Source organism: Ambystoma mexicanum, chromosome 7p, assembly GCF_040938575.1.
Source record: "Ambystoma mexicanum isolate Mex_15411 chromosome 7p, UKY_AmexF1_1, whole genome shotgun sequence".
In the NCBI taxonomy this organism is placed as follows: Eukaryota; Metazoa; Chordata; class Amphibia; order Caudata; family Ambystomatidae; genus Ambystoma; species Ambystoma mexicanum.
This window is the reverse complement of record NC_090939.1, coordinates 667,242,713-667,257,501: the sequence shown is the minus strand read 5'-3', so window position 1 is coordinate 667,257,501 and position 14,789 is coordinate 667,242,713. Positions and strand designations below refer to the sequence as shown.

General features: G+C 44.9%; 1 protein-coding gene across 2 annotated transcripts in view; it reads right to left on the bottom strand.

The window, feature by feature from the left end:
* The window catches only part of ASMT (acetylserotonin O-methyltransferase), a 263,533-nt gene that overhangs the window by 74,247 nt on the left and 174,497 nt on the right, over window positions 1-14,789 (bottom strand). For both annotated transcript variants that reach the window (XM_069636742.1, XM_069636744.1), the window contains exon 6: window positions 402-542. In XM_069636742.1, coding sequence (XP_069492843.1) covers window positions 402-542 — 141 coding nt within the window. The remainder of the gene's footprint in view (window positions 1-401; window positions 543-14,789) is intronic.

Sequence of the window (14,789 nt, the reverse complement as noted above, 5' to 3'; positions counted from 1 at the left end):
AATCACAGCGCCCAAGAGAAGAAAGGCTAAATTGGTCACTTCTGGACTTGGAGACCTAGGTTCTAATCCTGGCTTTGGACCTTGACCAAATCAAGTGACTCTGACAAATCACACCTTCTCCTTGCTCCTCAAATTATACATATATCTAAAGTGGTGTAAACAACAACCACCCACAACATCCTGGTTTCAGAAATCACGTCTCAACTGGACCCCACACACTACATTGGTCTATGTACAACACTTGTTGTATCAAATTTAAAGAAATAGAAAATCATGCGTTAGTACCCTGTTTTGCATTTCTGCTGTCTTCCTTATAGAAACAATGGAATTTTTAAATGAAAGATATAATATTTAGCATTCATTTAATGGTCAACACGAGCACACAGGAGAAAGCGCCCTACCTTCATCGAAGTGGATCCGCGATTCTTCTGGCGGTACAAAATGCTTCTTTGCCGTTTGAGCTACTTTGGGCAAGTCATAGATGGTGACTGAGGAGTTTGGGTTTGCCAGAATACACTGCTTGGCTAGGGCACCTGAGCAGCCTTATAGAGGAAACAAACAAAGGTGAAACATTTTAGCATTTGGTATATATAAGGCTTTAAAGCAGCGCCTGCTCTCTGAGAGAAATACAGTAGATTCATGGTTTATGCTGAAACTCTAGTTCACAGTACTCTTGCTATTCAAGGCATCCATATTGCACCATTATGTGAGCATGTTGTCTAGTTCCATGCGCCACCCTCGTTCCATCATTTGTCCTTTATTAATGGTAAGCAAATGTGTTATGACTGCTTAGAATAGAGTATGTGAGCATATTTCTTTTTTGCGTCAGGTTACAAGAACCTTCATCTGTCAAACAGACTTATTGTAAACATCTCTTACATGGACACCAGTGTCATTTAAGCTCCTCCTCGAAGCGATTTTGTCAACAGTGCATCTTGGCCCTGCTTCCTATAAAAAAAAGCCTTTTAAGATTCTTCTAAGTAGTTCATACGAACTTTTACGAGTCTTGTGGGAGATGAATAACAACATCAAGACATTCGTAAGAACAAAGAAAGATGAACATGTTCTTACTAAATACTTATCTAACTCTTATAAGTCATATTTAGGATAGATAGGTGTGAGGTCTTATTCAGAATATCCGTTTAGTTAGCACACGCAGATCGTTATTTACCTCCTCTCAGCCAGTCAGGATGGTCAGAGTGCAGTCGATACCCTGTGGTATTGTACTGCATTCGGTATATTCTATCTTCAAATACATACTGGTAATAAACAATGCAATTTCTGGACACTTCCTCTCTGGGAGGACCTTGTTTGCTGCAACAGCCTATTTAACATACGGAAAAGAAAAGTAAATCAGCGGAAAATGTTTACACCCCTTTATAGAGAAACCGTTTAATATTCAATTACATCTACTGCATGGCTAATGATAGACCTGTTCTCATTCAACCAAGTTGCAATTAAAATGCTTAACCAATGAAGACAAGAAGCGATTTACATACTACATAATCAAACCAAATGTACTTCAATAACTCCGTTTGTCCATTTTCTTTACTCGAGAGTGGTCATTATTCCTTGGGATAATGATCCTGCCCCAATTTATGGCACTTTGCTTCACTTCAGGCCATGACTTGCTGTCGGTCATTATCCCACGATAACGGCATAATGACCCTCTCCCCCAACCTATAAGGCGAGATCAGTAAGAGTGTCAAACTACTATAGAAGAAGTGTCTGATTTCTTATGGCATGTTTCCTGACTTGTTAGTACTAGTGTTAAAGCAGAAACCCTGAACATTAAGGTTCCACCGCCCTCCAGATACCCAACGCCTGGCATGTTTGGCGTACCGATTTCTGACACTGATTCTTTGAATGCTAGCCTGGCCACCATTGTAGCCATACCTATTCAGGCCTCACACTGTTCCGGCATTGGGCCTCATTACGAATTTGGAGGTAGCCATGCCGTTTTTACTGGCATGGCTAGCCCCAAACCCTGGTCCCGGTCCCAAAAAATGGGAATTACCGGACCATTCTGACCTTTGCGGGCCCGGGTAATTCCCATTGTTCGGGACCCGGACCCGGTACGTCCCCATTCCCATTTGAGCCCCCATAGGGCTCAATGGAAATAGGGAGGATGGTAGCAGTGCCGGTATGCACGCCTCATCAGACCACGCGTGCAGTCCGGCACCCGTGAGCAGAACTCGTAATGAGGCGGTGAGTCAACAACGGCGCTGGTAGCACTACCGGCGCCGTTGTTGCCTTACCGCCAGGGTCGTAATGAGGCCCATTATGGCGTTCACCAGCGTTGTAAAGCTACGTTCTGAAATGTCTGTGATATTAGCAGCTCATGCAACCCCCCTGCCGCCTCAGGCGCTGACATCATGCCTCTGAATCACAACCCCCGTTCAAATGTTCCATCTTCTATTTGCCACTCCAACATTGCTCGTATCCTGACCCATGTTGCTGCTTTCTCGATCACAGTGCCCTCTTCGAACACTAGCCCTGATAAAAATGTACTTTCCAACGTTAACAGCCAAAATGTACTTGCAAATATTAACAGCCAAAATGCACTTGTTAATGCTAACGGCCCCAAAAATGTAATATGTAGCCTCTGGTAATGTTACTGCACAGCCTATTCACAGCACCCACAATTATGTGCCTGACTATGATAGTTGTTCCAATCTTGCACATAGTCCCACCCCTACTGCTTCCTCTTTCGACATTGTGCCTCTGAATGCCAACCTCTACAAAAATGCTTTTGCCACTGCCAGCTGCTCCAAAATGTATCTTAGCACTGCCATTGTTGCCACTTGTAATGACTTGGTGCTGATTGCCATCCACTGCGACTATGCTCCTGCCAACGGAGCACTACCTATAATGTCTCTCATAGAATCTTTGCACTACCAAATGCTGGCTCCTGCCTAAATACTTCTGCTTTGCGAGCGGATTAAAATACGCCGGGACCAACCCAGCTGACGCTTGTGCTGACTCTGCAGTAGTCAAGACCAGCCCTCCAAAAAACAGCCTGATAAATGCCGGTGACTGATAGCCCTCCCAGAACCACACCTCAAGTCCTCCAAACCGATCTGCCTAATCCGGTGTCACCAACCCTCACATATCAGACGAAGCCCAAGGAACTGCAGCCCATTCCCCCAAGAATGGATCCTTATCTGAACTGCACCTTAATCAATGCTCCATCCTTGCCTGCACATGCCCTCGACATATCTGACCTCCTCACCTCTGGCAACCTCTATGCCTTAGCCATCTCCGAAAACCTGGCTTCACAATGCTTCAGACCCAGCCCTTGCCCTTGCCATGGGCTACACGATATACCAAAAAGACTGGCCAAATGCCAGAGGTGGTGGGATGGCCCTGGTGGCCAAAAACTCCCTCCCAATCAGGCAGGTCAACACCTCCCTAGAAGGGAATGAAGACATCCTTTCCCTCAAGATGTCCACCACACCTATGTGCACCATTACTAACCATATCATGTACTGACCTCTTGGCCCTTTGTTAAGTTTCAACTAGAATCTCCTCCACATCTTGGGAGACAACATCAAGAACTCATTCAAAATCATCCTTCTTAGAGACCTAAATCTGGGCCTCAATGATCCTGAGGACCTTCAGATCACTTCTTTGGCTAAAGCCCTCGAAATGTTGGGTTTCAGGCACTGCATCAACAATCCCACCCACCACTAGGGAGGACCACTAGATTGGGTCGCAGACCTAAATTGCCTGATCTAGGTCAGTACCAACATTCCATGCCCTTGGTTGGACCACCATATTATCCACTTCTCTGTCCCACACACTAAGAAACCAAAATTCACTGCCCTGCCACTATACCTGACCCTTGCCCTTAGCTCACGCAAGCTCACAAAAGAACATACACTGCCCCTGCTGGACACACCTAATCTTAAACCTCCATACTCCATGACCCCAGCATTCTAGCAAACTGATACATCTCAACACTAACCACGGCAGTAGACACTATTGCCCCGCTAACGTTGCAAGGAACTAAACCCGTCAGATACTCAGACTCCTGGTTCACTGCAGACCGTCTAGAACTCTGCAACAAAAATGACTTGCTGAATCAACCTGCCGAAAAACTCTGATCCCACGAAATTAGAGTACACTAAGTTATCCAAGCTCTACAAACTAGCTATTATCTCGCCAAAATCTTCTTCCTTCAACTCTAGAACTGCCAATGGAAAATCTGACACCATTGAACTCTTTACTATCTTCAGGGAACTTGAGACCCCGGCCAACCCCGCCCGCCCCCCACTCATTCAACCAATGACGAAGCCTGGTGTACCAATATCCAAGCAGCTATCCTTAACAAAATCGACACGCTGAATAAAAAAATCCTTAACAAACAAGCCAGTTGGCACTTACCCCTTGCGACTCTGCCCCTGGCACCACTCTGGATCCCTTGATCCCTGGGACCCTGCAGTTTCAATTCAAAGAGATCACAGAGACAGAAGTCTGAGCCATCCATAAAAGTATGAAACCCTCTAGGTGCAAAGGGGATATTCTCTCGGCCACTATCATTAAAGACTGCCCTGAAGCCGTGGCACCCTTCATCACCACCTTCATAAGTGCCTCCTCCTCTGCAGGCTTAGTGCCCTCTAGCCTCAAGGAAGCGTGGGTACTCCCCCCTTCTAAAAAAAAACTGTATTACCCCAATAGTTTCAATAACTACAGGCCCATTACCACAGTCCCCTTCTTACTGAAAATCCTTGATAGAACTGCCTATCTGCAAGTTCAGCACTTCCTAGAAACCAATCATATACTGGTACTGTTGCAATCCGGATTTTGCCCGTGCCATGGTACTGAATCTGCACTGATGGACTTAAAAGAACAGTTGGATAATATTAGGGACAAAGGAACGCCTGCCGTCCAACTCCTACTGGATTTGTCAGCCGCTTTTGACTTGGTAGATCACAAACTCTTTTGTCACCACCTTACTACCTCAGCCAACTTCTCCCCTGGAGCCACAGACTGGATTGCTTCCTTCCTAGAAGGGAGAGCCCTGAGAGTGTTTACCGAGAATGCCAGCGCTGCTCCTACCCCTATCCCCTGTGGGATACCCCCAGGCTCTTGCATATCCCCTACATTATATAACATTTTCACCAGACTCCTTTTTGACATCCTGGACTCCATCGACATAGACTACACCACCTATGCTGTTGACACCCAAATTCTCCTGCTGCACACTGGCTATTATCCAGAAGATTCCAATACCCTCAATGCCGCATTCTCCACTATCCAGGCCTGGATGGCGGCAAACAGCCTCTGTCTAAATGGAGATAAGACAGAAATCCTGCTAGTAGGGTCCCCTGCAGTACTAAAAGATCTCAATGACCAATACTCAGCCTTCTATATTGATGACATCTTGGTCTTGGTCTCTGTCTCATCGCCAGTGAAGACCCTAGGGGTTTACCTTAACTCTACCCTATCATTGTCTCGTCAGGTGAATGCTATCGCCTTATCTACAACCTACACAACCAAACTACTTCATGCATCCAAACCCTTTCTGTCCACTGATAGTTGCCTTACCATTGCTTGTGCAGTCATTGGTTTGAGGATTGACTATTGAAACGTCCTCTTTGCTGGCACCTCTACTAAAAACATCCAGAAGCTGCAAGTTATACAAAACAATGTGCTCTGAACAGCCCTTAACATCCCCAAAAGGTAACATATCTCTGCTACCAGGAGACCAGTACGTTGGCTGCCCATTAGGGAACACATTGTATTCAAAACTATGTCCATCACCCATAAGTGCTTCTCTAATACCACCCCTACCTTTCTCAGAACATTTGTAGTGCTCATTCTTCCGAACAAACTACAAGTCAATACGCTCATCGACTCATCCAACCTAAAGTCAGACCTGCTAAAGCTGGAGGCTCGAGCTTCCCCTAAATCCCAGCTAAACAGTGGAATGCCTTGCCCCCCACCCTGAGAGATGAACCTTCTTACTGGGTATTCCTTAGAGCCCTCAACACTTGGTTATTTGAATAGACTGTCCGTTATTATCATTTTTGCTATGCACCTGCGCCAGAATACATAGGCTAATTGTTTCTGTTGTTTGCAAGTAACCGTTTTTTGTAACAGTGCCTCGATGCCTCGGAGCTGTTTGTGCGCTGTATGAGCAAAATAAATAAATAAATACAATTGTTTAATTCATCAAATTAAAATTGCCTGCACATTCATAGAGGAGACACATACCAACTATTGATCCAGGCAGCAGTAACCTTTGTCGTGCACCCCAACTCCAATCATTGAACACTGTCTACACATTTCTTGAAAGAGTGAGATTACAGTTACTGGGCATCTTCATCAGGAAAGAGACCCCATTTGGAACAGTTAAGATACAGTATTCTGCTAAGAGAGCTCAGTGAGCTAAGCACTTGCCTCTGGCATCTGTGTGCAACCTGCAGTCACAGGTTCAAATCCTGTGATGGATGATGCAGCCCAACATCCTTTCGAGGTGAACTGGGTATCAATAAAGCAGCAATACTAACACCTATCATGGCAGTGCTCAGATGAGAAAGAAGGGATGGTTTGATGGAGATCTAAGAAAGATTAGAAACCACAAGAACACTTTTTTAAGTCAGTGCTCTTTCTCTCTCTTTCTCTCTCTCTCTCGTTCTCTCTCACACACCCACACACCTCTTCATTATCATTTAAAATACTGATAAGAAGTTATAAGAATGTTAATATAACATTCTAAAAAAAATATGAGAAAAATAAAGTGACATTTTTATAGGTCTCTGATTGGCTCCTTGTGATGGCCACAATTCCATGTGCCTGAACCCAACATGACTCCCCAATGCCCACACACAGTTCAGAAAATGAGTGCATCTCTGTAGTGAATGTTGTTGCACTGTTAGCATACAGCCCCACTCATGAAAACACTCACACACATGCAAATTGGTTTACCTGCATATTGAGTTCCGGTACTCTCTGACAGCTCACTTGGAGGTCAGGCCCTGCTTCAAGATTACAGAACTGCATTTAAATACTTAGGAATACACATTTGCATGGACGGGACACTGTTTTTCAGATACAACTTGTAACCGATTACAAATCGTTTCTCCCCAGACGTCAAATAATGGAAAACACTGCCAGTGACCCTGCACGAAAGGGCCAAACTATATAAGATGTTAATGCTCCCCCGATATGCATACATTCTACAGAACACACCATTTGATATCCGCAGAGAGGAATTTGATATTGTATATTAATATTCTCTGGCAAGATTTGTAACCCAGGATTGCCCTCCAAACGTTTCAAAACTCTGTATGGAAAGGTGGTATTGGGCTACCAGATGTGAGAAAATACTATTGGGCAGTACAGCTGGCATCGGCCAATGACTGGCTCCATGGTGACCCACGTCTACCACATATAAAAACGGAATGTGCTTGGATGGGTGATCTCACACCATTACAAGTGTTGGACAGTGGTAGAGGGAGACATATACTTCCAGTGGCCACACAACAGGTTTTTAAGGTTACACGAGAAGTCACCAAGTCCATGAATTAGGCAGGGAAAATCACACTCTCTTACCCGATGTGGCATAACAAGGGTCTGCCAGAAGTTTAAAAACTCAGCACCTTTACATTTTGGAACGATAAAAACGTCACTGTATTAGGTGATCTGGTGAAAGGGGAGGTTCTTCTCTCATTCTCTGACCTACAAACTAAATATGACCTACTGGCAACCAAATTGTATTGATATATTCAGTTTACACATGCCCTAAAGACTTAAATTGAGACATAACCCCCTATCCACCAGCATTCATTGGTAGAAAGTAACCTAATGCAAGAAAGAATTGAAAATAAGATTACATCCACTTTGTATCAGGTCATTATGACATTTGTGACATGTGACCTAACCCGTTTGCGTGCTTGATGAGAGACGGATGTGGGATCACTGGATCCTGAGGAATAGGTAGAGACATTAATGTTCCCTCGTGAAGTTGTGATATCATCACGGTTTAGACTAATACAGTTCAAGATACTGCACAGAACCATGCACAACACCGACGATGCTTGCGCTGTGTAACAGCTGAGGGTACCTTCTTTCATACTCTGTGGCTATGCCCTATAATACCAAAAATCTGGCCCTCCATACAGAATAAATTGTCAAGAATCATGGGTACGGACATACCTCATGACCCAAAATTCATAATACTTGGTATATGGCCTAACACATCTTTCACCTGATAAAAAAATGCTTTTTTGGCCAATACCTTGATGATTGTAAAACACATGTTGCCATGTTATGGGGAACCATAGAAAAGCCAAAAATTACAAAGTGGTGCTAAGATGTTGACACTTGTATGTTGATGGAAAAGCAGTTCTATACCTCACAGGGGGTGTGTCTAGAAAACCACAAATATATGGGGAAAACGGGAGAATGAAAGATGAATGTTAAGTCTTACATGACAAGTGATGGGGAAGTTCAGAAGCAGGACAGCATGCAGCGATGTTATATAGAATGGTACAGTTGTTATTGTGAAATGCCATTTTTTCGCTTATTTATTTATTTATTTATTTATTTATTTATTAACATTTATAAAGCGCACATCAGCCTGGAGGCATCTCTGTTGTCTTAAGATGAAAACCAATAAAAAAAATTGGGAAAAAGATTACAAAAAGTCAACCTAAAGTCAAGATTACAAAAATATTACAAAACTGCTATCATTCATGATTAGGTGAGGAAAATGGGTTCTCATACTCCTATATATTAAGTGATGTGCTGTGAGATGGTGTTTACAGTAAACGCAGGTGAGTGGCCAAGGTGTCCTGAGTTGCTCTGTTATTCCATGTTGTCCCTATACTCCACCCCCAGTGTTTGGTGTTTGGGTCATCCGTTCTCATCCATTGTGGAGTACAGAGCCACTCTCTACCATAAGGATCTCGAACTGAAGCCTCTACTAACTCATCAGATGCCACACTTCCGGTGTCGGTGTCCAAAAACCAGTGAATTGTCACTAAGTCAACCAGCCTCCTGCTTTCCCAGTTGTGCTACAGTGCTTCTGTATAGGGATTCCAGACCCCCCTCTTCTGACTTTAAATAACATGATAGGCAGATCAATGATTCCAGTATTACAGAAATCAGAATAATTGTGCCTTTATTTTTAGGTAAAAAGTGTATGGGGCTTGGCGCATATTTTGGGTTAAAATCACCCAGGAAGTGAAGAGTGCCTCAAGTATGACACACATATCATGAATATGTACAAATATATTCTGAAAATAGGATAGAAAATTAGAAATGCTTAAAAGTAAATAATGACTAACTATATGGTAGCACAATGGTAGATCGGAATATGTTTCAAAATGGATGCCAAAGCACAAAATGGCATCTTAAGGGCAGGTGTGGAAGTCCTGACTCATGCTGATAAAGAATATTCTTTGGCAGCATCTTGCTATAAGATAAGCACGTCTGGGTGGTTAAATATGGAGGTTGGCAGGAAAACCAGACATGATTTACCTTTTGGAAGACCAATTTGGACAGAACAGCTGCATTACTTGGCAGCATAATGGAGCTGATTTGTTTTTCCACAGTATGAGACACTGACTAAATCTTGGTTGGACCTCGAAGAGTAGATAAGAGTTGACAAGTTATATAACTATAATTGCCTTTGGCAGGAGTGAATGGATGTGTTTGGCTAGATCTAAAATAAGCATATCAGTCTATGGGCCTCATTACGAGGCTGGCGGTAAGGGGTTAACGGCACCGGTAAGGATGACGGTGCCGTTAACCCCTTACTGCTGCATTACAAGGTTCCATAGCAGGTCCCACTAAGGCCGGCTGGTAAAACCAGCTGTCCTTAGCAGGAGCCGCTAAGGGACCAGGGAGCTAATAACAGGCCCGTTATTAACATGCCCGTTATTAGCTCCCTTCCCATTCCCATTGAGCCCTATGGGGGATCAAATGGGAATGGGGATGGGTATTTTGAATGGGGACTTACTGTAACGCTCACCTAATTCCCGCAGAGGCGCCGGTCTTGACTGGGTGAATGCCGTATCTTCAAAGGTGATGTGTAACACACGGTTGGCTCTTTGGGCTGGACCTCTGTGCACTGTATGTCTGACTCGAAGAGTAAGATGTCTGCAGATAGAAAATATGGGATTAATGAACTGGGGTTATTGGGTGCCTCTCTCCTCTTCCCTTTCTCTTCTCCTGTAGAACCCCAAAGGTTAACACCCTCACCTTAGGTAAGTGAACGCCGAGCTCTCCATCTGCCTCGGGGCAGGGTGCCGTAACCAGTTTCTTCACTGGATAAGGGTGCAGGCCTCTTGACCTCAGAGGACTGCTGTCCGTCGATAACTGCACGAACGGTAAGTTCTGGGCACTTCAAATGTCTTAAAAGTCTTTTGTAATGATATCTCTTGTTTTGCAGGGTTCCGGCGATGGCGGATGGCGGGCTGATGAGAGTTGAGGATCGAACCCGCGTGAGGAATAGAAGCGCCTGGAAGCACGTAAGTAAGCGCTTGTAGCCTGCTTCACGATGCGCACTAACTGTCCCTTTTACCTTGCAGGTACAAGTTCGGAGCTTTAGAGAAGCTGAAGGGTGCTGGAATATCCACTGGATTCGGCGTGGGAAGGAGTAATGGCACGTGAGTAATAAAGTTGCCCAATGTCTTTAAACGCACCTTCTTTTGTCTTTCAGATGAGGGATGCAGCGCCGAAGGCCTCCGGAGCGTGCAAAGAGCTGGTAAGCTTTTGTCTTTCAGATGCCGGAATGCAGTGCAAAGACCTCCGGAGCATGCGAAGAGTAGGTAAGCCTTTGTCTTTCAGATGCCGGAATGCAGCGCGAGGTGTTGGTGACAGCCGATGGACCAGGTAAGAGATGCGCTGCCACTGAAGACCGTAGTGCTAACCTGTTCTTTCTTTGTCTTTACAGGTGCTGCTGAAGACTGGATTCCAGGATGGTAAGCCTTTGTTTCCTTAGGCCCAGGATCAGAAGCAGAAGACACGATGAGCGTTCTGCTGCAGAGAATGCAGAATAACGCAAAGCAAGATTCATCCATCGGGTGTGGTTTAAATAGCCTCCTGTAGTGCTTAGGTGTCTCCTTCCACAGCCACGCCTAGGTAAGAAAAGAGTTCCTGCTTTCCAGAAGAGTTCCAGTGTTCTGAACCTAGGGAGTGGCTCCTGCCCCACCCAACAGGAAAAGTAGTCCCAAACAGAAGAGGATCAGGGGTTCAACTGGCAGGTAAGTAAGCAGCATGGTCTGCTGCAGGTAAGTCCACCCAAGCATTATGAGCCCGGCGCTTCCAGCGCTGGGACTGGGCATCTTTATGAGCCTGATGCCACTGGCGCCAGGACAGGGTCCAAAAGGTCCCAATTGGGACTGGCTGGCACTCGGTACCGGGGTTATGGGTCTGCTTCCAAGGGAGTCGGGCAAGTCCTGATCTTTTGGAAGCAGAGATCATGACAGCACCCCCCCTCAAGGCCCCTCCCAAACCGGGCTTCTCCGGGGGTTTGGGCTTGTTAGGAAATGTTTGATGAAATCTTTTGATTAGACGAGGCGCGTGGACATATTCTGCAGGTTCCCAGGATCTTTCTTGGGGACCGTAGCCTTTCCAGTCAATCAGGTAAAATAGTTTAGATTTGGAGATCTTGGAATCCAGGATGCTTTTGACTTCAAACTCGAGTTCTCCATCAACTAGAATAGGTTTTGGAGATGTAGTTAGTCGGGTTTGAGGTTGCACGGGTTTTAATAGAGAGACGTGGAAGACCGGATGTATCTTCATGTGAGGGGGCAAGTCCAACTTGACCGCTACTGGATTTACTATGGTAGTTATGGAATAGGGACCAAGGTATCTTGGGTTGAATGTGCGTGGTCCTTTTAGAGGTAGATATTTGGTGGATAACCAGACTTGATCTCCTACTTGATATTGGGGGGCTCCTTCCGATGTTGGTCTGCTCCTTTCTTGTATTGTTCTTTAGCCCTTTGAAGGTGAGAAACGGCTTCCTTAAAGGCTTGGGTGATTGTAGAATGCAGGTGGTCTACTGCTGGTGTTCCAAGATCTTGGAGTGGATCCAACTCCGAGGTTCGAGGGTGACTACCGTATAAAAGAAAAAACGGGGTCTTCCCAGTTCCCGAGTGGACAGAGTTATTGTAGGCATATTCGGCTATCCAAAGGATATCTTTCCAAGTTTTTTTCAGTTTGTTGTAGCATGCAGCGCAAATACTGTTCCAGAGTTTGATTGGTCCTCTCGGTTTGTCTGTCGGTTTGAGGGTGGTGGCTGGTCGAAAGTCTCACATCAATTTGAGCCGACCAACAGCAACTTCGCCAAAAATGAGAAATAAATTGACTACCTCGATCCGAAATTAGAACTGAAGGAAAACCGTGCAGTCGGACGATGTTTTCGAGAAATTCTCGGGCAAGAGTTGCTGCTGTTGGTAAGCCTTTGAGTGGAATGAAATGCGCCATCTTGGAGAATAGGTCCACGATTACTAGGATCGTATTGTATCCGGAGCATGGAGGTAGATCGGTGATGAAGTCCATAGAAAGCATATGCCAAGGGCGAGGCAGGATGTCAATAGGGCGTAAGAGGCCGGCTGGTTTTTCCTTTTGACTCTTGTTTTGGGCGCATACTCCACAGGACATTATAAAGTCTCTGATATCTTTTTTCCAAGACGGCCACCAGAAGTAGCGCTTGATCTTTTCTGAGGTCTTGGTCATACCGGGATGTCCTTCCATTAAAGAATCGTGATAACAAGAGATTACCTTTTTCTGTAAATCTGTGCTGGGCAGGTATAACCGTTCTTGGAAATATAATAGGTTGTCCTTCACCGTAAAGTCCTTTCCCTGCAGATGCCAATTCTGTATGTCTGCTGGAGTTACCAGTAGCCTGGCTTTATCCTTAACTTCCTCTATGGATTGTGTGGCGATTACACCTAGAATTCTTTGTTCGGGAATGATAGGTACAGGTTTAGGATTGATCAAATGTTCTTCCACTCCCATCCGAGAAAGGGCATCAGCTTTACCGTTTTTTGTACCAGGTCGATAGGTAATTATGAAGTCAAACTCGGCAAAGAATAGTGCCCAACAGAGTTGCCTAGAGGATTGAGCTTTTGCGGTTTTCAAATATTGCAGGTTTCGGTGATCTGTAATCACAGTAACGGTGTGTCGGGCCCCCAGAAGATAATGCCGCCAAGCCTTAAAGGCGGACTTGATAGCTAGAAGTTCCTTATCAGTAATAGTGTAATTGATTTCAGGAGGCGAGAATTTGCGGGACCAAAATGCCACGGGATGCAACTGATTGGTTACTGGGTCCTTTTGTGATAGAACTGCCCCCATGGCAAGGCTCGAAGCATCAGTTTCAACGATGTAGGGGAGTTCTGGGTGAGGATGTTTTAAGATCGGTGCAGAGATAAATCTAGTCTTCAAATTCTGGAAAGCTTGTTCCGCCTCGGTAGACCATTCAAAACGTTTGTTTTTCTTTAACAAGGCGTTGATGGGCTGGACTATTCGAGAGAATTCGGGGATAAACCTGCGGTAAAAGTTAGCGAAGCCTAACATGCTTTGAACACCTTTTACGGAGGATGGCGATGGCCATTTGAGAATTGCATCAACCTTCTTTGAATCCATACGCACTCCGCTAGGTGATAATATGAATCCCAAGAATTCAACTTCAGTCACGTTGAAAACACATTTTTCCAACTTAGCGAAAAGTTTGTGTTGACGCAATCTCTCGAGGACCATTTTCACGTGTTTCCGATGTTCAGTTTCCGATGAAGAATAAACGAGGATGTCGTCAATGTAAACAACAACACACACATCTATGAGCTCTCTGAGGACATTGTTCATAAAATATTGAAAGGCGGCCGGGGCATTGCAAAGTCCGAAAGCAATGACCTGATATTCAAATAGCCCATACTTGGTGCAGAAGGCCATCTTCCATTCATCGCCCTCTTTTACTCGTACCAAGTGGTAGGCTCCTCTAAGATCCAGCTTTGTATATATGCATGCTTTTCTGACTTGGTCCAGGAGTTCAGGGATCAAAGATAACGGATATCTATTCTTAACGGTGATCTGATTCAGGGCGCGATAATCTATACAAGTTCTAAGGTCCCCTTCTTTTTTTGGAACGAAGAACAAAGCTGAGGAAGCAGGGGACTTGGAAGGACGAATAAACCCATTCGCTAGGTATTGATCCAGGTATTGTCGGAGGTGAAGATTCTCAGGCTCGGTGAGGGCATAAATTCTACTACAAGGAGGAGTAGATCCAGGTATCAGGTCTATCTGGCAGTCATAAGACCTATGAGGAGGTAGAGAGTTAGCCTGATCCTTCCGGAAAAAATCTTGGAATTCTAGGTATTCAGGAGGTAACTGAGGAGCCTCTGAGGAAATTGCTGCCAGTGCAACACCAGGTCGAGGGTGACAAGTAGAGACACATTCTGGAAACTGAACCGTTCTTGCTCGCCAATCGATCTGAGGATTGTGCTTCTCTAACCAAGGAATTCCTAGAATAATCTGGAACTGGGGGGCCTTGATCACATCGAACACGATCTTCTCATGGTGTCCATCTTGACTTACTAGCGTCACTTCTTGGGTGGTATGCGTTACTGGTCCGGAGGCTATCTCCGTACCATCCACCGTAGTAATGACGTCCTTTACAGCCTTTGGACAAAGAGTCAGATTCATCCTCAAAACCATTTCATGATCCACATAATTGCCGATGGCACCGCTGTCGACGTAAGCTTCAATCGCATGTAATCGATCTGGATGTTCAGGGCTAATGAGGACCATAGGTATCACGAAATGTGAGGTCACAG